Genomic DNA, 25,105 nt, shown 5'->3' with positions numbered 1-25,105 from the left:
GTGCGATTTTGTGCCGTAATAGCGTATGATTTTGCGTAATGAGCGTTCAAATAGAAGATAAGCAGCGCAACGACGAGGGGATTAACATTATTTAAGCGCGGGACGTTTCGCATCGCTCATCGAATATATAAAATTGCGTGTTGTTGTGTGATCGATTGTCGGGAAATTGCCGGAGCTCATTGGAGTCAATTACCCATAGTTTTCGTCAAAGCATTGTGTTTTTATATAAAATTACGATAAAATCGAGTTTTCACAACCTGCGTACTCGGTTTATTGCACGTTTCCAATAATTTTATTTATTTATTTAATGTTTCTCATACTTTTATGCTTTTCTTTTATTTCTTTTGCGGGAGAAAGCGTAATGCGCGATCATTTTCAATTTTACGCTTGCAAAATCGACAGGCAAAATGAAGTTGCTGAAGTAAGCTTATGGACGTTTATACCACAGATAGAAATCGGATACGCCTTTGAAACAACGCCCGCCTGAGAATTGAAAATTTATATCGAGGTCAGCGACTAAACAATGCAACATCGCGTCGCTCTACGATTTCGCAAGGTGCGCCGTTTTATCGGACCTTTCGCGCGCGGCCATCTTCAATTATATCGCGCTCGCGAAATTCCAACTGGCCGTTCCCCTGCCTCCTTCGCGCGACCTATTCGGCGGGATTGACAAATAGCCGCGACGACCAAGCTCGAAAGCTCGCGCTGCCGGGGGGCAAAGCGAAAATCGCAATCTCTCACGCGTGAGATAACGACTACGAAATGGAATTACCGAGTGAATGCGCCATTATTCGCCGGTCGACAACAAACAGCGGCATTTTGCAATCGCGCCGCGATCAACCCTTCGATTTTACTCGCGCCTTCAAAGATACATAATCGCTGTACTTAAAATTGATTCCTCTTCGTGGAACAGCAGTCGCGAAATTTGCGGTTGGGGAAAGCGAATGGATGTGTTTGTTTTTCCGTCGCCGCGGCTCGCCGACGAAAGGATGAAATTAGGCCTAGCGGGTTTCTGTCTTTGCTTCTTTTTTTATGACTTTAGGAATTGATTTACGGACTCGTTTATATACCTTTTGGCCGCGGCGATTCGTGGAATGCCTTTAATATAGCTAATTGAAATTTCACCATATTAATGTTAGCGTCTTGGACTTGAAAGGTATATTTCGGAGAAAATATAGCAATGCGCCCGCAGTGCTCTGAAAAATAATCGAGTCAGTGGAAAATTTTCGTGATATTCGTGACGCCGAATGGATTAACTAGTATATAAATTTTGAAGGTCAATGTATCCAAAGAGAGCACATAAATTCTCAAAGTCAAGCGATCATCGAGATGCAATAAATCACGACGCGTCTAATCACAACCTATTTTGCTGCATCCTCATGAATAGTCAAAAGCCGTCTCTGGTAGCTGTAAAAAAAGTACGAAACCCACATTTTCACAGACACGCGTAAAATCAGTGGCGAAGAGCGGAAAGGAAACAAAAAAAAAGTGACTGCGCGATACATATAACGTCGCATAACGCAGCGATCACGTTGGGTTTTAAGTGTGTCAGCGCGTTGAACAACATCTCTCCTGCGGAGTGTCGTCGTCGCTTGCGTTTATTCATTAACGGCAGCCAAGCGCGTGGCAATCAGCCGCGGAACGTTATATACACCGCGAACTGAAACAACAGTTAGCAGACGCGCTGGCTTTCTTCTTATTTCCGTCGGCACGACGACGACGTTTTCTTTTTTTCGTCGTTAGATTCATTACGCTACCGCCGTGTACTGTGCAGCAATTGCGCGGCGCTGTTATTAGGGCTTTCGCGCGACGAATAGTAGGCGTCGGAGCCTCTCCAGCTATGAAGATGGCGAATTAAGATGCTGTGTTTTGCCGAGTTACCAATTATCGCGGGCGAGCGACGACTCCGGCGCCGAGATTTTCCCGAGACGTTTCATTTCGCGACTTCTGCGTTCTTGGTGCTAGGTGGCTTCTCGTTTCACCTGAAAAACGTTTACTAGTAAGCCGCGAATTTTTAAGTTTGGTCATGATTGTCCAACGCCATATCGCAAGCACGTAGTTTCACGCTTGGTCGATTCCCTCTCAAATTTTTCCACGCGAATTTCCTCGGCGAAAGATGCAGAGCTTGACGAGCGATTACATTCTCGCAAGAGATTCCCAAAAAGATCGCGTTCTCGCGCAGCCTATCCCGCTTATTCTTGTTTTTTCTCCGCAACAGCGTTGCTTGCGTATCGCTGCGGGCGATAATAATAGTCCCTTCTTGGCTGCAGATCAAAAGCAGAGCCTATCGGTCCGCCGAGACCGTCAAGTCACGGATCGCGCATCGTTTGACAACGCGTCGGGACGCGCAGCGGATGCCGATCGGGCGTCGTTGGTTGCCGATTTACACAAGCGGCTCGTAAGTCATTGTGCACGATGCGCCTCTCCGTCGTGTCCGCGGCTCTCGCGGGGCAACGTCAAACGCGCGAAACGACCGAACGACCCTATGATTCTTCATTTTTTTTTCTCCTCCTTCGGCGAACCAAGCCTGGTATCTCGTTTACCGCGTACTCACGCGCGCGCGCAAGCACGCACGCACAAACAGGGCTTTGATTATACACCAGGCGCATACGTAGCCCGGCGGCAAGGCATTTTTTACATCGCGGAAAATTTGCGGTTTGCCGTCGTCGTCCCGCGCTCGGCTCCCATTGTCAAATAAATTATTTGCCCGCTATTTTCGGCAGAGCTTTGCCTCGTTCATTCTTCTGTCGGTTGGTGCGCTTGCGCGCGCAAACCGGCAATTATAACGAGCGTGCGCCTGGTGGTCGATTCCTTGTCCTCGGGCGCTGCTCTTTACCCCCCCCCCCCTGCCCCCAATCAATTCAGCGCGACGGACTTGAATATACAGCGACGCGATTTAATGCGAGTCTCTCGAGCGCAAAGTAAAATAATTTGTGGCTCGCAATTGGAATATTTTCGCGACAATTGTAAAAGCTTCGTGATTCGGCGTCGATGCTCCGGAAACATTTGGGATTGAAATTGCGAACGCTGCCCGGCGGAAGGTGAGTCGCGCGCGCACGATTCGGCGGGCGCACGTCTGCCACGGCGATAAAGACGTTTAGCTGAAGTATAATCTAGCGCGTCGGTATTGTTGGCTGCGTTGGCTCTTAATCTTGGCGAAGAGCGAGCGCGAGCGAGAGATTTTATCGGTTGGGCGAAGTATAAGAAAGGCCTACGGCGCGGCGGTCACGTTCTGATGTTTAAACGGAGAAAAATAAACTAGGCACATCAGAGTGTACACGTGCGAGCGCTGCTGCCTCAAAATGGAGAAGATGAATTGCCCACGGAGATGAAGATGAAGTTAGAAGAATGGCTGACAATTAAAGTGGAGTGTTAGTCGTGCGAAGTCATTTGCTTTTATTTGCACTGTGTGCTTTCCGGATGCTCTCAGTTTTCAACGCGACGATTGGTAGACGATTTTTCAACCAACTTGCCAATTTCAAAGAAACGTTCAGTTAAAAATAATAGAGAAATTTCGACGAAAACAAGAAAAAGTCATGCATAGATACATCGTCGCAAGATTTCAACGTAGCGGCAGTCCAAGTTATTACCCCGAAATGTATTTCCTTCTCAGATCATTATCTAATGGTCATTACGTCCTAACATATACGTGCCGTCGAGATTTATCTAGCTGGACGGCGATTTGCGCTTTATAATCGCACGAAGGTGTTAGCCTCCAAGTGGCTTTGAAGGAGGAATTGTAAGCTAGTTTATCGTCGATTACACAAATTTACATAGATTGTGCAAGTTAACAAATGATCATCGTAATATTTGGGAGATGAACATGCAACAGTAAAATGCAGACGTCAAATAAAATCCAATTAAAGCAGCCGAAAATTAAAATTGAGCACCCGGCCTCTCGGCGAAACGGGTTCTTTTAATTTTTCTCAATTAGCGCATTTTTTATTGCCTCGCTGTATTTGCCCGTTAATTTATACCGTCGAACTAAAGCCCTAATTGCTAGACATCTTCATACGTAAAGCGATGAATGAAACGAAAAAAACAACACGTAAACCTTTCACCCGTTGGACGACAACTTTCCCGAAAAATTTCCCTCGCTGGCTGACAGCATAATCGCAACGAAGCCCGTTCAATTCGTGTCAGTAGGACGGTGACGAACGCGTGTCACGCGTCATTGAGCGAAAATCTCATAATGCCTGCACATTTCACTCGTTTAGCCATAAAAATAAAAAAAAGAAGAACAGGTCTTTTCGTGAAAACGCGCCTTCATTTCCGCAGGCTGCACTGGCTATCGAGGAATTTTATGCCGACGTCGCTATGTTTTGCCGCGCGATTTTTACATCTTTTCTTCAATTATATGTATTTGCCAACATTGTCCTGTCCGCGGCAAATGGAGAACGACGAAAGGGAAAATGAACGATAATTTCCAAGAGAGGAAAAGAAAATTGCGCTATAACCTCGAGAGAGGAAAGTAAGATTCTTCTCTTTTAGCTTGGAAAAGGAAAAAAAGAAGACTTGAAAATGTAGGCTAAGGTCATCTCACTTTCCGGTTAATTTCTGCACTGGAATTTCACAGACGTCAACTGCCAAGCGCGAGTTTTTTAAATTTAGAAACTTTCGGAAACGCTTGAATCTTAACTGCGCGCGCTGGTCGTAAATAAACAGTTTTGACTGGCATCGAACATACCGACTCGCTTCGTCACTCCATCGCGATCTCGATCAGCGTGCGCTCTATTTTTTTTTTCTTTTTTCTCCTTGGCAGCGCGCTGCATATATAGCTTTTGAAGCAGTCGTAATTCAGCGCGAGATGGCCGAAAGATACCGTCCGTCGCACAAACAAGCGAACACGGGGGCCCCGTGTGGCCCGCCGACTTTTCAGAAAAACATCCAGATGAGCAACATTACGTACGAAGCGAGGTGCGATAACAAGCGCATTTTTATTTGCAGGGAGCGTAGGATGGGCTGTGCGCAGCTGCCGAGCGGAGCTGCTGCAGCCAACCCGGCACCATCGGTGCATTGAGCGGCTTGGCGAAAAAAAGAAGAAGAAAAAAAAAAGGAAAAGCAGCGTAAAAGCCGTGCAGAAGGCAGTGTTCGAGGCGACACCCAACGTGGAAGAGCACGCGCGAGCGGAACGCGAGATGCCATCCTCGCAGGCCACCACCGCCAATGAGCGGCGCAATAGTGATAGGACGCTAAGCCCAACTGTAAGTTCCACTATTTCTGTTTTCTCTACCTTATATTTATTTCATATCGCCAATAATAGCAACCTAATTATTTTTTTAACAATCGTGCTTGTAAGTTGCGAATACACTATAATATACTTCAATTCGTAACTTTGTTGGATAATGGTATCAACTGTTTTTAAATAAGAATTTCTTTCTTAAATGGAGAAAAACGTTCGGAGTTTCAAAGCATTCGGTCAAGGATTTTTTTTTTAGGACAGAATTTTACCAAGTAAATGCCGATCAAATTTTGAATGAAAAACATCGTCTACGCGATAGTCATTCTACGTCATCTCATCGCTAATGTACTTATAGTGTTAATATTCGATTAGGCAATGTAGCAAAAACAAGAAAGTGACGTCGTAGTAGGAAAAAGAGATGCATAGTAATTGAAAAAGTAATTGTCGTCGTGTAAGACAATGGGAAGTACACGTGTTCGCTGATAAAGTGTAGTGAGAGCTAGAGCTCGCGCGCCGATAGACCTACTTTTACTACTACGACGGCGACGACGCCGGAAAAGGAAGCGTGCTTGGCCGCGGGCTGCCCCCTCGTTTTAATTTTTTGACGTAGTTTCTCCAATGAGAGCAATTGTCGAAGCTCCATCGGCGATCTTCTTTTACAATTGATTCCATTCTTTTGGGAATCCAAGTTTGCCCATTAGGAAGCACTGTGATTTTTCGTGATATGAGATTACTTTATCAATCGCACTGAGAAAAACGAAGATCCGTAATCGCGTCAATGACAGTCGTAGCTTTAAAACAGCTCACGACACTGTCGTCAGTAGCCAATAAACAAATAAGCGAACGCGAAATCCACTTAGCCGGGCAATGAGCCACAAAAGGACCTAATTCCTGTCTGCTCTAAATCTCTCGAGCAATTTCCCGTGTGCTTGCTCGACGTCAATATACTTGTTGATCTATAGCCGAACCCTCGTATCGACCAAAGTTGTAGGGTCTCCTGCTAGCCGCTCGCTCGAAGCCTCTCTCCGGCCAACTAACGCAATATTTGCCCGAGAGTCGATGGACTAGCATCGCCTCGGCTCTTTCTCCGAAAATTCCGGGAGTCACTTTGCCGATGGGACGTTGACACGTGCATATATTTACTCTGTCCTTCGGCGGCCGGGCGCAGTATTTTCGAGTGACGCGCTAAAGCTTCCGTGGAATTTGTCGATGCACACGCGTGTTCTGTTTATGCTTTCGCGGCAAACATTCTTTTCTGAACATTAAGAAAGCTAGTTGATATTGTTATCTTCGATTTGTGTGTGTTCGCGTCATGACTCAGCTCATTTGAATTGCAGTTAACGCAAGAACCACCGAAATTGAAGACACCACTGAAAACACCGCCGAAACAAGCGACAAACCCGCTGCAATTCGTCAAAGTTGGACCATGCCCGTTATATCGCTCCGCTCAGGAACAACTGAAAACAGTGCAAGAGGTGAAGAAGGTCAAACAGGAGGTGCGCGATGATCCCGAAGATTGGCAATCGGTTAGTCACTCACTTTCATTTGACAAAGAATTGTAATTATCTGGTCAACCAAGACAACATCGTTCTCCTTATGTTTTCAGAATCTAGACAATTGGAAAAGTAGCAGACGGAAACGGCAAGAGCACATAATCGAGCGCGTGGTGGAGGTGAAGAAATTGGAGCTCGAGGATCAAGAAAGGCTACGCAAACGAAACGCAAAAACATTGTCGGAAATGATGGAAGGTCGAGGTCGCAAGCTCAGTCTGAGCCTCGCAATCTATAACGAGGAAGACTCGAATGATCTGAGTGACCTTGGCATCGGCACTAGTAGTGGCAAAAGCTCTGTCAGTGGGGATGCACATGACGATAGCCACAGTGTTCTCGTTAGTTTCTCTTCTTCATTTTGTTCGGTAGATTTCTTTCACTTTGTATACCGAAACTTAATGCTTTGTATTTTACAGAGTGACAGAGACAGCGAGATCGACAAAATTCACTCGGATGTAGACAATCATGGTCACGAGAACGGCAATGACAGTAATGATCACGGTGCGACATCCAAGTCACCGATAGCTATGAAAACATCGCCATCAAGCATCAAGGCAAACTCAATCGGTTCTCCACTCAAGAAAACAACGCTGAACAACGGTTTCCACAAGAACGGAAATCAAGAGTACGACTCGGCGACGACGACTTCGCCAGAACCCGAAGAATTAGAAGGTACAGTAAGGAGTTACGTTAATCGCGTTGGACAAACCCCTCCAAGGCGCGACATCTCGTCGCCGATAAAGACTTTCTTAGCACGTACATTTGAGGAAAAGGCCAATGGTGTACAGTCTCAGTCTCAACAATTGCAGCAACCAGTTGTCAAGATCGACATTCTCAAGAGGCGCGAGATCTTTGAAAAGGCGTCAAGAGACAATACGGAAAACAAGAGCAACAACAATGGCAGAATTGAATTCGGCAACGGCAAGAGTATCAAAGAGCGACTGTCATTTTTGGAACGACAGAACGAAGAGAAGCTTCATATGAGTCCCAGACACTCGATCGAATCTAATAGTTCTGTATTGGAGCGATTCAGGGAAAAGCTTACCTGCGAAAAGGAGTTGAAAACGAGAGACATTGTTGCCGAAGAGTTGGAGGGCGTCAAACCTCTGAGGGAGCGATTATCGAATCTTGAAAAGTATACTAACGAGCAAATGTTTATGGCGCCAGCACAGTATAATGGCGAAGTGAGTGCCAAATCAGTCAAGGAACGCTTGATTTCGCTTGATGTCAGTCGCAAGGAATCCGAAAAACGTACCACAAGTTGCTTCCACGAACAAGTTCGTACATTAAACTTTAAACATAAATTTACATTTTATTCACTGACATTTTAATTTGATTTCGCTTATCTTTCAACAGTCGAACACCAATCGTGCCGAAAACTCGACTCCAAGTGAGCGCAGTTCCTCACCGGACTCTGAATATCGTGCACCCCGAGGTGCCCCCTTCCATCACAGCCTGGACTCGCTGGACGCGGACGCTTCAAGCGGACCGGATACGTTCGAGCGCGTGCAGAGCCTCGAGGAACTCGACTATCATCAAACACGCCGTTATCCGGCTTCTTCTTCATCCGCGGAGATTCTCAATGATACCGACCGTGAAGATTCGGGAATACACACGGCTGACGCAAGTTGCTCCGTCAGTCAGGCCGACGAACCTATCGAAGAAGAGAGCAACATTGTTGCACCCATGATTGAGAGCGTCAAACCTCAGGTTATCGTTGAAGAAATGACTGAATTCAGAAGTACTATCGAGACAAGTTTGGTAGAGAACACGAAAAACCTTGAGGAGAAGATTTCCGAATTGCAACTGGAGAAGCCCGAGCCTTGCAATGCGGTGCTGCCTGATACGGTAAGTGTTTTTTTGTTGTTGTTTGGTTGACTTCTGATGAAAGTTTAGTATAATTAAGGGTAGAGTAAGGAGGTGGATGTAGATCACTAACTATGGTGTTTGTAATGGTTTGGAGTTGGCATTAGTTTTATTGGTATAGTGTATACAATGAAAACTATAAGTGCAGGTATGAAAAATAAGAAGAGTCTGTGCAAAAATCATGTATGATTTAAGATGTACCGATTGGTACTTCAGTATTACATCTTTGTATACAAACACTACAAATATTCTTAATCTATCCACGTCCCCGACAACCTCCTTGCTCTACTTTTCTAAGTCCCCCAATGAAAAAGGCTACATACGCTTGGCACTTGTATTCGTGTTTCTCTTGATGTAAATATCGTCTTTTTCTCCGCCTACCCCCAAGCTCTGGTATTATGGTTATGGGCAATTATGTATATGAATGCCTTTTTTCTCTCCACGACTGCTAAACAGGGCACCGCTGACACTTGTACTTCCTCCTCCAAGGCTGAAGCCGCTCCTCTGACTATTAACGCTAACAACAGCAGCAGCAGCATCGCCTACTCCTCGTCTCAACGCCCGGTAGTCTATCAAAGTCCTCGAGTTCCTCCACGCCAAACTCCACCCGATTATTTACCCAAACTCAAGATTTCCTACCTTCCCGAGATAACCAGTCCAAAAGACGAGTCTCCCTCGGAAGGTCTTTCCACGCCTGACTCTTCCTCGGCCAACACTGTCTGCTCGATAGAGCCAGAGGCCAAGAACGACAGTTTCGGCTCGCCTCTCCCATCGCCACGTACACCTTCCAAAATTCCCACTCCACTTCCGCGAAAATCCATCTCCTCGGGCTCGTGCTCCTCGAGTTCCTCTCCGTCGGGCTCACCGATCAAAGTTCCACGAAGTCCTTGTTTGCCAAAAGCCTCGGAGATCCCGGTGCCGGTGCTAGCGAGAAGTCCTGCAGAAGAACGACGGCGCACAGTGGTGGAGGTGTGTGAAAGGGTTACAGTTGCACCGGGTGAGCTGCTCGCTACTCCTTTCATTACTCTTGAGCGTGAGCGTAGTCAGCGTCACGACGAGAGCTACCACGGAGATAGCATGGAGGTCAGGCTCGACGAGCAGCACTGCACTGCTTTCAAGAACTCTTAAGTTTAATAATGACAACATTTATAATATGCTTATTATACACTTCGCTCTCTTTCTCTCTCTCCCTCCCTTCCTTCCTCTCTCTCTCTCTCTCTCTCTCTCTCTCTCTCTTTCTCTCTCTCTCTCTCTCTCTCTCTCTCTAACTTGAATCCATCTTCGCATTATGGACGGTTCGCGCTCTCGAATTGACAATCGTACTGATGTGGTGTAGGGTGCTATTGCATTGAGATGCATTTTATCGACGGTAGATTGCGTGCTCGGACTTTTATGAAACTACTGCCAAATTAATGAACTTTTTCAAATGTTATACCTGGCTTCGTTGTTTTTTCGAACGATTTTACACTATATTTATTCATATAGATTTTATAACGTGACAAGATTACATATTTGCTAGTGAAAAAAATGGCGCTTTAACAAGCTCGTTTGTCTGTTAACGGACGTGTACACTGTGTAGCATTTTATACAAGATTCAATAGACTCGTCTCGGTAAAAGAAGTGAACAAGGCAATTAGAAGGATTCACATAGACAGTTATTATACATAACGGTGCATATAATAGAGCATCCTCTCTACCGGCCGAGCACGCAATCTTCTCGGCTGCGATCGCTTCTGCTCTACTTCGTATTAATAGCGCGCTGAAAGAACTCAAGATCGCGAATCAACTGCTCAGAAAAACGATACCAAGTCGATCGAAGAATGTCATAGTTGAGTTTTTCCCGAGTGATTTGAGAACTATCAACTGCGAATTAAAAGTATCTGCGAAGGCTTCTCTAAATAGTGCAAATTTACGTAAATGGAAATGACTTCACAGCGGAGACTGGGCTGCTGAACAAGTTGACACATTGTAAATAGATGATAAGAGGCGAAACCACGAAGACGACGACGGCTCGGCCGAAATACATATAATGTTACGCAACGTTAAGCTTTTGACTCTAATTTATTAGTACCGCGCGTCTCTCACTCACTCGACATGTAAATAGATAACTGTAACGAGGCGATTTTCCTTATTTCCATCTCTACCCGCACTCACACATACGTACATGAATACACGTATACATCTCTTCCGTGTGTTATTAACGGACGCGTATTGCTATTATTATTTATGGTAGCGCTAGTCGTTTAGTCTATTGTATTTACGCGCGGTTCAGGCATTTTTTGCGCCCGTCGCTATAAGATACGACACTGACTAATGTAGCTACATTTGTACGGCTCAGTAACAAAGTGGAATAAGTTGCATTGTCGAGGTGCTCTTCTGTTTTTGACAACATTTTTTAAATTCCTTCTCGCGACAGTTTTCATTATTGATGTATTGGCATTTGAAGCTGTTCTGTCGTTGGACATTGTTATTTCTTTTAGTAAATCGTTCACTAGCTTTTTCCACTTTGAATCTAACTTAATCGTTGATTATAAGAAATACGTGGTTCAATTCGGTAATAAAATGTCTATTCGCTGCTTTGGCAGTGATCAGACGAATTTTTCACGAAAAATAAGTTGATAAGGACACTATAAGTCATATACTATTCACTAGATGCAAAGCTCATTTTTGATAAAAACAAAAGAGTTAATAATAATTTAATTTCTAAATTTAGTTTTAAGGAAGATACGCATACGAAAAACCGAATCATTTAGCACGTGACAATAATATAACCAGACTTTGATTTTCGGAGTATTTACATTGTTTATACATGAGACTGACACCAAAAGTTGATGAAAATGAAAAAAGGAACAAAAAAATTCTTCTAGTTGGTAGTTAAAAGACCGCCTATAAAATATTGACCTAAGACGTAACTTATTGTGATACTTTTAAGATAATTACGTGTACATGGTATAAGGTACACGACTTATTTATTTCGTAAAGGAAAGTCAGAGGGCAATTACTTGGGTTTATTGACGAAACATGAAAAAAATATATAAAAATTAAAAAAAAATCATTTAGAAAAATCTTGAGCAATAACCCGTGTTCACGTGTTATGGTGTTATAAAATGTTGTAGCACTGCGAAATTTAAGGTATATGAAGGGAAAGTATATAAAGAAAAATTGCTTAAACTGCATTGATCTTTGTCTCATTTCACAAAACCCTGATTACGAATTTGATCGTTTCTATAAGGACAATCAATCTGAAATTTCTTTCTATTTTTTCAATTTGGCACTCCGAATAAGATTCATTTTTTTTTTTTCTAATAACGAATGATGTTCCTAATAATTTTGATTGCAACATGGAATGATGTGTGACGAAGAATATATAGATTAGCAACAGCATAAAATAGCGTAATGCTTTTGTTATTGCCAGAGCAAAGTAGTACCATGAAAAATATTTTATTTTGCAATAACCAAGTCTAAAGAAGTAGTCGAATATACATATATCTTCAGATGCTCTGCCAACTTTCAACAAGGCCTGTACTTAAAAAATCTAAGCTTGGGTACGTCTAAGGTAAGGGTGATTTTTTCGGTTATTATCAACTCCTGAAAATAAGCCCTCACCTGCAATTAAAGTATTAACACTGTATGATAACACTTATAATAATGCTTATCGGAGCTTTGCATGTGCACCCCTCATAATTTTCGTTTTAACAGAACTTTAATTCGCTTTTTGAAGCTTAGTTAGTATTATTGTTTTATTTCATAAATTGTACGTCATTTTTAGTGATAATATGCCATACTATTATATCCATAATAACCTGAATGCACGTCAATGTAAATAATATATTCGTCGATGATAACAGATCGATTTCACAACCAATAAGAATTCGAAAATTGACGCTGTAACAATCTATTATCCAAGGTAGAAGAGATCGTCCTTTGAATTTGCTCGCATCGTAATACGACAAATCTTCGATTATATTCGTGAGATAGTCGAGTACTAATGTACGCTGTAACCTTGTCACCCATTATACCTAGCAAAAAAAAAGGAATCGTCGTTATCTTTGGAATTCTTAGTCTTCTTTATGATCTATCGGGTAGGACGTTTTCAGTGTCACTCTACGTATTATCTTAGGTATGCGTCAGCGACGCGCGTACGCGCAAAAAAGAGCCGAAAAGTTTTCGAAAAAGGAAAGGCGCTTCGCGTAGATGACTTATACCTATCTAGTTAACATCGGTAGCTTGATAGTAGCGTGTCGAGTGCGTCGCGTATACTCTGCAAACGAATTTTAACTGTTCTCTCTTACGCCTTCACTGAATTTTCATAATTTACTCGAGGATTAATTTCTTTTATGAACGTGATATACGTTGATATCGGACTTTACTTTGTTAACCGTCACATTGTAAAGATTGTAGAAATCAAGTAAAATATTTGAGGTATTCACCCTTTATTATTTTATCACATTCGTTTCATTTTTATTTCTTGAGGTATGATTCTGGTGTTTTGAAACAAAAAAGATTTTTCATTTTATAACGTTTTATTGCGAAAGAAGAAAACTGCAATACTATTTGCGTAATTTTCAAAGGGAGTGGAACGTCTAACTTTCACTGGGAGTGTCAAACAATCGTTATCGACAAAGAAGCTTTTAAAGTATCTTGCATCATTTCGTTTAAGTGGTCAGTGCCATTTTAGAGAACTTCCATTATCGTAAAAGAAAATACTAATCAACGAGAAGTGAGTGTATTCGTAATGAAACGCAAATTTAATGTTAAAAAAAATACCAGAATCTTACTTTAAATGTATAATTTTGTGTTTAATAAAAATTTCTTAACTCCATGTGAACGCTAATCACAAGCAGTAATTCATGAATTCAATAAAAAAAAAAAGTACAGCAATGTATCTCATGAAAAAAAGAAGTATAGCAACGGTGCATGCAACGTTTGAAAAGATTGGAAAAGGAATCGCGAAAAGCCAAAAAGCTCGCATGCTGTGGAAGCGATAGAGCGCGACGCGTTGAGTTGCGCGGCTGCGGATTTGCATAGAATGTGGCATAGCGAAAATTTTGCGCGCAGCTCATGCGGAATTACAGTACTACAACGCTCTGTTTTTTTTTTGCTTTTCATTGCCGCTGCAACAGCCGACGCTCGAGGAGGAGTTGCTGCCTCAGTCAGTCTCAGTCGACGAAGATCAGCCACTCGAAGAGGAGGAAGAGGAGGAGGACGTTGACGAGCGCGAGGAAGAAGAAGAAGAGGAGGAAGAAGAAGAAGAAGAAGAAGATGGTGATATGCTAGAAAAGCCACAACAACTACAGCAACAGCAGCTGGAAAAGCAAGAGCCAACGATCATGGAGTCGGCATTGCTGGTGCAAGAAGTCGTGAAGGCTCAAGAACTACCAGCATCAGCGTCCCCAGCTGCGATTCGCCCGACGACCCTCGACCTCGAGTGCGCAAGTTTGTGCTCTGACTTCCTCAGTCCGTTATCGCCCGTCTCCAAGCAGGTGAGTTCAGATTCCAGATAAACCGATATGGCTATACGATTACGGTTCTTTTGCGCGCGCTGCCGTTGCTGCCGTTGCTGCCGTGCTTGCTCCAGTGCCCACCGCCTTGGATTTGATTGCCGCGAGATTATACCGTGGGGAATCGCCTTTTGTATTGGTTCGCGCATTCTTATCTTATACGCTCTGTAAAATACTACACATTTTATTGTTTTCGTCTTTGCAAAAACTACTCATTTTCCATTCGTGATTGCAGCGCTGTTTTTAATAGAGTCCTTCGTAAAGATTGTGCGCGCGGAACAATCGCGTCTTGCCATGAATAAATATTGAAAATCTAAAATTTAAAGATCTCTTGCATTTTTTGAGAATACCGAACAATAGGCCGGCGAGATCTTGCATTTCAGATATCGAATCTCAACGCGCGTCTCACAAATCAATTTTCTTGCAGATTTTGCCGCTAAGCTTCTCAAGCGACGAAGAGATTGTCAGCAACCTCGCATTCCCATTGGGACCGCCGACGAGCGTTGAGCCACCCAAGGAAAAACCACCACCGCCACCTGTGGATCTCAGTGACGAGGAGAATCACCCGATAGAGCCACTTAAAAGACTCAATTCTACCCGCAGAATCAAAAAGGAATTGCGCAGTCGGCGCTCGGATTTCTTGGGTATCGAAGGAGTAAGTGGAACATTTTTTCTTGCACTGACGAAACGATGCTTGAATTCAACTTGGTTGGTCGATTAAGCAATCGTTTGCTTTTTTCCACAACAATTGTGTACAAAGTACATTTTTCATAACAAATTACTGTAATGTAATTTGACTTTTACAGATCAACGATGATGACATTGAGCGCGAGCTCACTCTGTCCAAGCCCCCTGATATCGCGGCAATTCTGGCGGAAGAGCGTCGTATCGAGCAACTTCATCGCCGTTCTTACGACACCGACAGCAACTACGAGCAAGATTCAAGCCATGAGCGCGACTCTGGCGTGGAGTTGGGCCAAGCCGAAGACTGGACCAAGCAGCCAGTCAGTCCGGACATGTCGCAGCATAGCCGCCAAAGTAGCGAGCCTTTCGGTGCATCTGTCACGTCGTCCGAGGAAGACGAGATCACTAAGAAAGAGCGCGAGATAATCGAGGTACTCGAGCGCGAGGAGCAATGGCGCTACGAGAACAACCGCGAGAACAGCGACATCGGCGAAAAACTCGCGCACAAACTACGAGAACTCGAAGAGGAGAAGATGCAATTAGAACGCGAACGAGAGGAGGCAGGAGATAGCAAGAGACGCTCGGCCAAGACACTGAGGATGAATGAGGAGAATCTGAGGAAGCAAGAGGAATTGACGAGGATGCAAGATGAGCAAGAGGAGAAGAAACGACAGGAGGAGCAAGAGGAGCAAGCTAAGATACAGGAGGCGATTAGAGTACAGAGGGAAAGGGAACGATTGAGGCAGGAGAAGAACAAACAGGAGGCCAAGCCGGCTAGCCCTGTTCTTACCTGCAACGAGGAAGAGTACACCTCGAGAGTACGTTTTTCTCTTTATTTTTTTTAAGCCATACGATTTTTTTTTCGATAAGATTGAAAGTAAACATATCAGAAGATGACTTTCGAAAAAATCTTTTTGTAAAAATCTAATTGCTATCTGATGAAACTGATTGTTATTTGGTATGTAGAATTGCAGATAAGTCTAAATGGTTACAGCATTTCAAACTCTAAAGCTCAGTAGATTGATGATATGCGATTTGTATTTTGATAAATTACTCTACTGTCAGATTGCGTTGTCATGTTGATCTTTATAACGTACATTTATCTCTATTTACAAGTAAATTAAAGCAACCTAATAGACTCAAGAGAAAATACTTAAGGGAATCTTGATGTACAAATGACGAAAAATTAAAAAGAAGATTTGCTAACTCGTATCAAAGTAATTAAGGTGTGAACTTTTTTCTTGTCATCTAGTTGGTATCTTTCTTACGATCACCATGAAACTTTTTCTTGTAGTCATTGTTATGATTGACGTTTAATGAGGAATATTTTGCACTAAGAAGTAGTGAATTACTTGACATTCGAAAGAAAATGAGATCAACGGCGATGAAATTATCGAAATACATTTTTTTCTACCTATTCTTTACAACATTTGTTGGATTTGTTCAGGAAAAAATGAAAAGCAGAAATACATATCGATCTAAAATTTGGACTTTGTATCTTTCAAATGTTGAAATTGATCTGTACGAGAAGAACGTCTTAATAATATTATTAATTATATGTTTATTTTTTCAACAGCAGGAAGTATTACGAGTGGAGCGCGAGCTCCTTCAACTTGAACAAGAGGAACTCAAACGCCAGCGTAGCAACTTAGCTTATCGTGAACAGAAGCAACAACAGCTTGCTGAACAACTTCAAGAACAATGGAAATCACTGCAAGATGTAGCTCAAGTACCACCAGTTCAACCCCGCCAGTCCCAAAATTACGTTAATATCAAGCCTCAAATAAATGCTCCGCTGAACTACAGAGCCTCAATGCCGAACTTGCAAATGCAAGACACGGTGATTGGACAAAGACGAAGACCACCGCCACCACCGATTCCACCTGCCAAACCACTAAGACTGGTAGAACAGAGACAACGTGACGTTACAATTAGGTAATTGTTTTTTTCCTCGAAGTTGAAAACTTTATTTAATATATCAGTATCAGGTAGTAAAATGTAATTTAAATATTTTTCATTGCGAACATTTCCCAACTTTGTGCAAACAAGCAAAACATACTTTAATCAATTTTAACGTACATATATTTAATGAAAGCAAAGAGTACACATGTTAAGAACAAATTGAAATACAATTAACGTCAGAACGCCTCATTACACAACACTCGTCAGAGTAGTAATCTCGCGGATTCGATCCGCTGCGGTTTTATTCTCCTTGTACAATTACAAACTCATTTTACCGTTTAATTCACAGAAACAGTCGTATCCCCTCTGCGGATTCGATACCGCAGCAAATCGAGGCGCCGCTTAAAAATAGTTGTTCGTCCAACGCAATAAACGGTCAATCACAGCAGCATCAACACGGCCAGCAGATGAGTAGACAAACCTTGCAAGCTCTGTCAGCCGCGCCACGGCCTAGGATTGTTCAAGGTGACCAATGGGTGCAGCGCCGTAAGAGCGATATTCCACGTGGTGCTTATGATTATAATTACCAACACTGGCTTATTCAGGTGGGTTTTATATTTGTCATATTTCTAGCCAAAAAAAAAATTGTGTATTTACTTGTCAATTCAATATTTTAGGAAGCAGAACAGAGAAGAATCAATGAAAAAAATCAGCGCTTGCCATCAGTGCGAAAGCCACATATGACGGGTACTTCAGTACCATATACAGCGTCACCACCTAGACCAGATAATAAACCACTACCAGACTCTATTATTCAAACACTCACACAGAGGGTCCAAAATAGGGTACAAGAAAAACCGTTATCACCTAGACGAAGGTATACTTTGCGATCAAACAGTATTGTAATATAATGTAAATAAATTGAAATTTTATGTATATAAGTTTCATTGAAACACGTTTCATTTTTTACAGGTTAGAGCATAGTGCCAGTCAAGAACATTTGCACACATCTCAACATTATCAAGTGCCACAGCACAAAGTGCATCAGTCACTAAATAATAATAATAATAATAATAATAACCATAATAACAACAACAGCTCTGATACGCAAGAAAAAATGCTTAGTGTCAGTGGAAAGAAAAAGTGCTCGCATTGCGGAGATGAATTAGGTATGCTATTTGAAACTCGTCAATACTTTGGAATTGCAATTATAAAAAACATTTTTATCAGAATTATAGTCAAATTCGACTTTATGCAATATATCAACTCGTTCTTTCAAAATCCGTAATTATTTCAAACAACCAGCTTTAGTTCAGTTAATATTTTCAAACGTAATTGTTCCGAGAATCCGAATAACGTGAATTATTCAATATTGTTGCAGGACGAGGCGCGGCGATGATAATTGAGAGCCTTCGGCTATTCTACCACATGGAGTGCTTCAAGTGCTGCGTTTGCCACGTGAGACTCGGGGACGGTCTTATGGGCACGGATGTGCGTGTGCGCAATCACAAGCTTCACTGTCACAACTGCTACTCCAGCGACGATGGTATACTTTATGCAGATTTTTTTCTAAATTGTAACGTTAATTAACGGCGATGACATCACTGAAAAATTTGCATAATAGTATGATTATTATATTATTTGCTAGCAGTTAGCCCACGAGAACTATGAATGTATTCAGTTAAAGTTGCCCTATTAATCGAGATTGATGTCAATCAATTCTTAGAAATATATTACAAGTTTAACATTTGATATTTATTTTGTTTTGTAATTTTGATGATGACTTTAACATAAAAGATTGACGCTTCTATTGCAGAACAATTCTTTCACGAATATTTTCCAAAGTACGAAAATAAATAATAAAACAGCTATAAATTTTAAGAATTTCAGAATGTCTTCTACGTATGTGGTACAAAGTAATTATAGATGTTAAAATTTCTTGACAAGTTTTAATATAAAAATGAAATACAAATCAAAAATTGACTTAGTATATAAAATTGATGTAGCATAAAAAAATAATGTGAACGTTAAAATATACGTTAACTTTGTTACAGGTGTCAAATTTAGCTGTGTATGAATAGCGATCGAGCACATTTGGATAAAACATTGAAGCGGACATTCAAGCTGACTAACTTGAATATATAGCGCGCTTCGGCTATATTTTCACAAGTTTTAGCAGAGCGCCCGTATTTTCAATTCGCACTACTCGGTCCTGCTCGAGGTAGACGATTCGTGCTAGACAGTGTAAAGAAGACAAAAGAGCCGGAGTCTCTCTTGAACCCAACGCAGCCAATTTTACAGCTAGTACATATCGGAAACAATGCAGGAGGCGACTTACGCAATGAGATACTATACTAACACACACGTACTCTCTCACATACATACAGCCACAAGACATTATGTAAATAGCGTGTATTTATGTAATTAGCAGATAGCTCGTAAGCTGAAAAATGGAGTGTCGCTGTAGCTTTTGCAAAAGTACAATTCGATGCATGCTTAATGTCGAATACAAAGTGACATTTATCGAAGAGTACCAACGCAATCATTGCTACTTTCTTTTTTTGTCGTTTTGGGATGAGAAAGAGTGTACATTATGTATCATATGTGATAATTTAAGTAAATTTAATTAAAGATTGATAATAATAATCGATCGTTTGAGAGATTTCTGTATTTGATAAGTAGAGAAGGAAATGAAACGTGGGTAGACGAGCTTCTTTGTTAATAATTTGTTAATCCAGAGTAAAACCAATCGTGCCTAGGCTCACTCCGCCCTCTTTATTTTTTTAATTATAAACTAATAATTAATAAATGTAAGGTACTTTATTGATGCCGTGCATTGCATACATACAATAATATGTACTGTGGACAATCAAGTCGTTAATTTCATTGTATTTCTATCTTGTAACAAAGTGACACATACACCTAATTATGTGTTATGCGGCATGAAAATAAAGTTCATTTTATCGTTTTTATTTTCTGCTCTCTTCTAACTCTTTTTTTCTTTAATTTGTGCGATGATGATGATGATTCACTCGGTTATTCGTTTTACGTCATGAAGACATCATCTTCAAGATTGATATAATTACACATGTGAAATATTGTATAATACGTGTTTCATCTATCGCATAAAAGTGTAATTTTATATTCATGAGTAAATAAATGTTTATTAAAACCTGGTTATTCGTCTATACATCAAATAAACTCCTCCACATACCTAACATAAGATTTTATTAAACCAGTCAGTATAAAAAGTTATTTTCTTATTTTTACTTTTAGTAATTATTGATTATACTATAAATGTCTGATCAATATTCTACATTACATTCTATACTTGGTTGAGTAACTTCGGGCTTTAGTAGGATTATCGGCTTGTTATTCCTACGTCGTGCAATTGAAAGGCGTTTGTCCGGCTAATTGAAACTAGGCCTCGCCGCTAATCCACTTGTACATATTACATTGTAAATCTGAAAACTCGGTTGCTTTGTGGCCTCGATATGAGAATGTTATGGAAATCAGTTCGTGCATCCTGGCGCTTGCTGCAGACAAAGAAATTAATGTGAAACTTGTTAATGAACGAGTGTGTATATTTGCGTGACTGTTGTTTCCACAATGGTCACTTTATATAACGGAATATATTAATGCATTTGTGAAAGTCATAAAATATTTTTGAAAATACTGCTTCTGCTGATATTCAAACTACCTTACATTATAAATTAATCTGCATTTAAAAATTTCCCCGAGTAAGCTATTTTGAGATTTTAGAATGTAAAATTTTATTTGGACAAGAATAACTCAGTTTTTCAAGTCAACATTTAGATACATTAAAAATTGAATGGCTGGTGAAGCAAATATCACGTAGGAAATTAAATATTATCCTGACTCACATCTACGTTTATTTCTCAATGGCGCTCTCTATGATTTTTCATCTCATTGTCGTCGTCGTCATCGACACCGTGAAAACTTGATGATCGCCTAATCGACAAGCCAGCGAAAGAAAAGGGAACCCGGGAGGCAGTGTTAGAGGCGCGTAGGCGCGAGAGAAAGCCTCTCTATTATTCGCGCGGCTCCGCTACATAGCTTAGCAGTACGGGCATCAGTCGCGGCACACACGTCGCGCAGGCCGCATCGCGTAGTCAGGCACAAGATCGGCTCTTTTTCACTATTTCGCGCGATATCAAATTGCACGAGAGAGAGAGAGAGAGAGAGAGCATATCTCGCGTAGTCGAGGTGAGAGCAACTAATTTTTTATCTTATCCAGCGGACTTTCACGGGCAAGAAGTTTGATGAGATCTGGCGAGAGATGAGTGACGAAAGAGTTTGGTTCTTGCGGCGTCGGCCCGATAGAAATCGCTTACGAGAAACGAACGTTGAAAAAAGAAGGCACGGTTCGCTCGCGAGTTTCGTAAACATTTCTTTAAAAGAAGAAAAACTTATTTCGCGCGGATCGCGTGACTTTCGTGAAATTGTTCGAGTGAAAACTGCTTGTTATTTACGATTGACGCGAGTGTAATAAAACTGCGAGTTCTTAGCATTGCGTTTTGTTGACTTTTCAAATTGAAGCCGGCTTTCGACAAGAAGTTTCTATGGGCTTTTACCAACCATACGTTATTTGCGCGTAAAAGTCACGTCGACGCGCAGTAAGCGAACGCGAGGTAATTGAAATACAATATTTGCGAGAACGAAATTTAAGCGAAGGCACTAGAAGGCACGCGTCCGGCTCGTCACAGCGGCGTGTCGCGTGTACTCCAGCTGTTTTTTGCCGACGTCGCCAAGCTCGTTAAAGCGAAATCGACAGCTTTGGAAGCAGAGCAAGCGAGACGTTACCGTTACGAGTCACTTCCTTGCAGACGCATGGGCCTCGACGGGCCTTCGAAGCCGCGCGGCTTTTCGATAACTCGCGAGTCGACGACGCATTCAACGGCGACTCGTCGCACTCCCATCCTGATCGCTTGGCGCGCAGACCAACAATGAGTTTGCGCTGGATCTACGAGAACCTGGAGCCGCCGAACGTAGACGAGGAATGCAGCGACATCGACGACAGCTGCAGCGACGACAGCTACGATTCGGACGCCATGCCGAACGACAGTGCCAACAATAATTACAGCGATGCGGAAAGAGCCAAACGCGAGACTCGACGTCATCACGCTGCCGTTCCCAGCATCGACCAACTCCGGTAAATTTACAATTTTCTAACTCGGCTATGTTTTTGTACTTTTCGCGAGCGACGGTTATTACCGCGAGCATATCCCAGTAATAATCGGAATGCAATTGACATTCGTTTCCGAATAAGACGTCGTTCGCGACCGAAAGCAATGACGCGCGATTCAATCGTCGATTGGTACGCAATAGCGTGCTTTGCCGATGACGCTACGTCTATCTCCAACGCAACTCTGCCAGTTCGACATTTGTCAAGAAACTACCGAAAAGGGAAACGAGGAAACACGCTACGACGCACTTGACAATTGGAAGTGTGTCTTCGAGTAAGCGAATTTCGTTCCACTTCATTAAGCGCCTCTCGAACGGAAAGGAAACGCCGCTTTATCTCTCTGGCTCGCAGCGTAAAAAGCGCTGACGTGCACGGTACACTCGCGAGCTTTCGCCTTCCGTTATGCTCCGTAGAGTAATTCGAGTGGAGTAAAACGGCTATAATGCTTTTTTTTTTCTTTCGCGATTAATTTCCCGCGATATCACCAACGGATCCTCGAGCTTTTTCTATTATGATTTCGATGGGCCGACGCTCGTCCACATTGTTAACGCTATAGGTTTGACATTGAACACGCGAGGTAATTGCTGTGACGGCGCGATGAAGGTGACGCGAGGTAGCTCTTCTATAACGTCCTGCTCGTTGCGACGCTATTTCCAATAAAGCAGAATCAGTATGGATGAAAATAGAAAGAAAAAATAAGTTTGTAAAAATTGTCTCCTCTGCCAGTTTCAGCGTAACCTATCGCAGGCCTTTCAATCGAAGTAGTTCAATTATTATTGCAGCAAGCTCTGGCCAAGGAATTCCTTGCTAACGCGCGTACAGCGCCGGACGTATGAAAGCTATAAATACACATTGACAGGATAACGAAGGGAAAAAAAAGGCAGAGATAGCTGCAACGAGAGCGAGGAGAGGGGAAAAAAAAATAAAAAGCAGTTATACGCAAGTCACGTGGCCTTGGATCGGCCGGAGAACCAGCGAGCGGCGTATCGCCCGTTAGCCAAGGAGCGCGGGAAAAACGAACTGGAACGCCGGAGCTAATTTTAGTGCAGTTCAGTCCAATATACACGGGCGGCATCTTTTTTTCTCTTCCGCCGCCTCCTCGCGACGAGATTACGACGAGAGTACAGGCGGCATGTGGCGCGGCGAGCGAGAATAATATCGACGCGCGGCGCGGTTGAAAGCCTCTCGAAATATTCGACGACGGAAACGACAGCTGCGACAATCGCACCCGCGTCGCTAGAGTCGTGCTTGCGGCTGGATCAGATCGGTAATCGGCGTTTCCCTCCTGAACGAGAGGTCGATGTCGAATATTTTTTTCTTTCGGAATTTTCTGGCCGCAAGCGCCCTCGAATTGCTTTATACGGCCGTCAAAATGCGGCTCGCTCAATATTCCTTATTACGCTCGTTAATTGTCAAGGCCAATTAAGTTAACGCTCGCGGCATTCCGAAGGCCAATAGATCTCATGCGAATGCGTAAGGTGCATCCAAGCTCCATTGATCATCGAAAAATACAAATGTTGACAAGGCGATGATTGTTTAGCAATCGTCAATTGAAAGCCGAGCAGCCCGAGGAAACAACGGAGCCACCGTGTGTTCCGTGCGAGGCAGAGCGAAGGCTTAACAATCCAGTCCATCAATCGCTAAAATTAAAGCTCTTCAGTCGAACTGCTCACTACATTGGAGTCACACCGTCGGGACGGGTCAAGGGGTTTGCCGCTGAAAGTAGCGATGATGCCTATGGTAATCTGTCGAGCGACTTTTATTTGCCTATAACGCGTTGTCCAAATTTATTAGAAAAGTTAATCGGCTTGGAATGATTAATATTGCAGTACGGCTGATCGTTTGTCCTGTATCTAACGGAGTAGTGCGATTGCAGAGTGCCGAAACTGGACATTACTTGGCTTTCAACGCGACTGGACATTTGTACGGCGAGGTCGCTAGCTAAATCACGACTTTAATAATAATTTCTAGTTTCATCTCTCGGGCAAATAACGAGATGCTCATGGCTAACCAAATGTTTTAGATGAGAAAGGACAAGGATAATACCGAATGGGAGCAGTGGAATATCGGCAATTACGACGCGTTTCGATCGCACAAGTACGCGGCGGATGGATGGTGGCTAGCCATCAAAAAGAACGGCAGGCAAAAACCTGGACCAAAAACCGCATGGGGACAAAAAGCAATACAATTCATTCAGATTCACTTGGCATAATAATTCACTTCCACGACGCTTCGCTATGAAAGTTGCTTAAATATCGATTTTATTTATCTTGTGAATCGACATTATCAATCGTTCGAACCATTGTTAGTCGAATGGAATCCAGGCTAAACAGCAGCAAACCGACTATTAGATTACTGTTCAAACGAAAAAAAAGATTTACCTGTGTTTTTTTCTTCTTGCTATTCCAATTGTTCATAATCCAATTATTTAAACGAATTGTCAAAAAATTCGCAATTTCAAAAAATCGATTCTGTCAATCGATTCTACAGGAAAAAACAAGTCAACCACCTTTATACCATTTTGCGCCAGACTCTATGTTGTTTGTATATTATAAACTATGACATTTCGAGGAGAAATGCTGAACGCCGTTCTACCTCAAGCCAAAGCAGCCTTGAATGTTTAGTTTGTAGGTGCTACAAATGTAAAAAAAAAATGTGAATAAATGACTGCCGAATGAACTACACAAAAGTATTGCTCGTCAAGATGTGATTGTTTATAATGATAATGCACTAACATAATAGAGACTGACAAATACAATGGCATATACATTATCAACTTACCTCTTTCTTTGATAAATTTTTTGATAATTTCGTTTAAAAATTCGTATAAATAATCAGTATCGTAAAAAGAAAAGACACCGGTAATTTTTTTTGTAGCCTGAATTCTGCTTGCCTAACAATAATTATAAACTCCGAAATTGTATTAGACGCTGCAATTTTTAACACTACAATTTCTATTGTGATTTAGTACTATAAGTTAAATTTATAAATGTTGAGTATTCTTTTAAATTGATTTTACATAGTAAATGTTACATTAATATAATTTTACTGTTTCAACAGAAAACATATTTAATGAATTATAATATAAAATTAAACCTATTTTATTTGTTCACTAATAAGCAAGTTTAATGAAAATTTAATTTGAAATAAATTTCATAAATTTAATTCATGTGCATTCCCTTATCGAATTTTAAAAATCGTTCAAAAATAAATC

At 41.9% G+C, this 25,105-nt stretch overlaps 2 protein-coding genes across 9 annotated transcripts in view; both read left to right on the top strand.

The window, feature by feature from the left end:
* The window catches only part of LOC131663727 (trichohyalin), a 129,559-nt gene extending 109,722 nt beyond the window's left edge, over positions 1 to 19,837 (top strand). For 5 of the 8 annotated variants that reach the window (XM_058934303.1, XM_058934305.1, XM_058934306.1 and 2 more), the window contains 15 exons: positions 4,948 to 5,204; positions 6,520 to 6,708; positions 6,789 to 7,070; positions 7,149 to 8,009; positions 8,089 to 8,580; positions 9,055 to 9,681; positions 13,722 to 14,081; positions 14,527 to 14,754; positions 14,906 to 15,601; positions 16,360 to 16,718; positions 17,035 to 17,290; positions 17,363 to 17,562; positions 17,658 to 17,854; positions 18,067 to 18,231; positions 18,740 to 19,837. In XM_058934303.1, the coding sequence (XP_058790286.1) occupies positions 5,139 to 5,204; positions 6,520 to 6,708; positions 6,789 to 7,070; positions 7,149 to 8,009; positions 8,089 to 8,580; positions 9,055 to 9,681; positions 13,722 to 14,081; positions 14,527 to 14,754; positions 14,906 to 15,601; positions 16,360 to 16,718; positions 17,035 to 17,290; positions 17,363 to 17,562; positions 17,658 to 17,854; positions 18,067 to 18,231; positions 18,740 to 18,762 (5,001 nt within the window). In that variant the 5' untranslated portion in view covers positions 4,948 to 5,138 and the 3' untranslated portion in view covers positions 18,763 to 19,837. The remainder of the gene's footprint in view (positions 1 to 4,947; positions 5,205 to 6,519; positions 6,709 to 6,788; positions 7,071 to 7,148; positions 8,010 to 8,088; positions 8,581 to 9,054; positions 9,682 to 13,721; positions 14,082 to 14,526; positions 14,755 to 14,905; positions 15,602 to 16,359; positions 16,719 to 17,034; positions 17,291 to 17,362; positions 17,563 to 17,657; positions 17,855 to 18,066; positions 18,232 to 18,739) is intronic. The other 3 variants (XM_058934308.1, XM_058934307.1, XM_058934310.1) reach the window with 3 other exon arrangements.
* Positions 19,838 to 20,769: 932 nt separating this feature from the next.
* On the top strand, positions 20,770 to 24,902 carry LOC131663730 (fibroblast growth factor 1-like). The gene is made up of 5 exons (XM_058934315.1): positions 20,770 to 20,912; positions 21,533 to 21,858; positions 23,432 to 23,631; positions 23,721 to 23,824; positions 23,915 to 24,902. Exons 2-5 carry the CDS (start codon positions 21,653 to 21,655, stop codon positions 24,101 to 24,103), a joined length of 699 nt encoding a protein of 232 aa, XP_058790298.1. The 5' UTR covers positions 20,770 to 20,912; positions 21,533 to 21,652; the 3' UTR covers positions 24,104 to 24,902.
* The last annotated feature ends 203 nt before the right edge of the window (positions 24,903 to 25,105 follow it).

This window comes from Phymastichus coffea, unplaced genomic scaffold (assembly GCF_024137745.1).
Source record: "Phymastichus coffea isolate CEN01 unplaced genomic scaffold, Cenicafe_Pcof_1.1 PCOF00038, whole genome shotgun sequence".
NCBI lineage: Eukaryota > Metazoa > Arthropoda > Insecta > Hymenoptera > Eulophidae > Phymastichus > Phymastichus coffea.
Note: the sequence above shows the minus strand (reverse complement) of the source record. Positions and strands in the feature narration are given on the sequence as shown.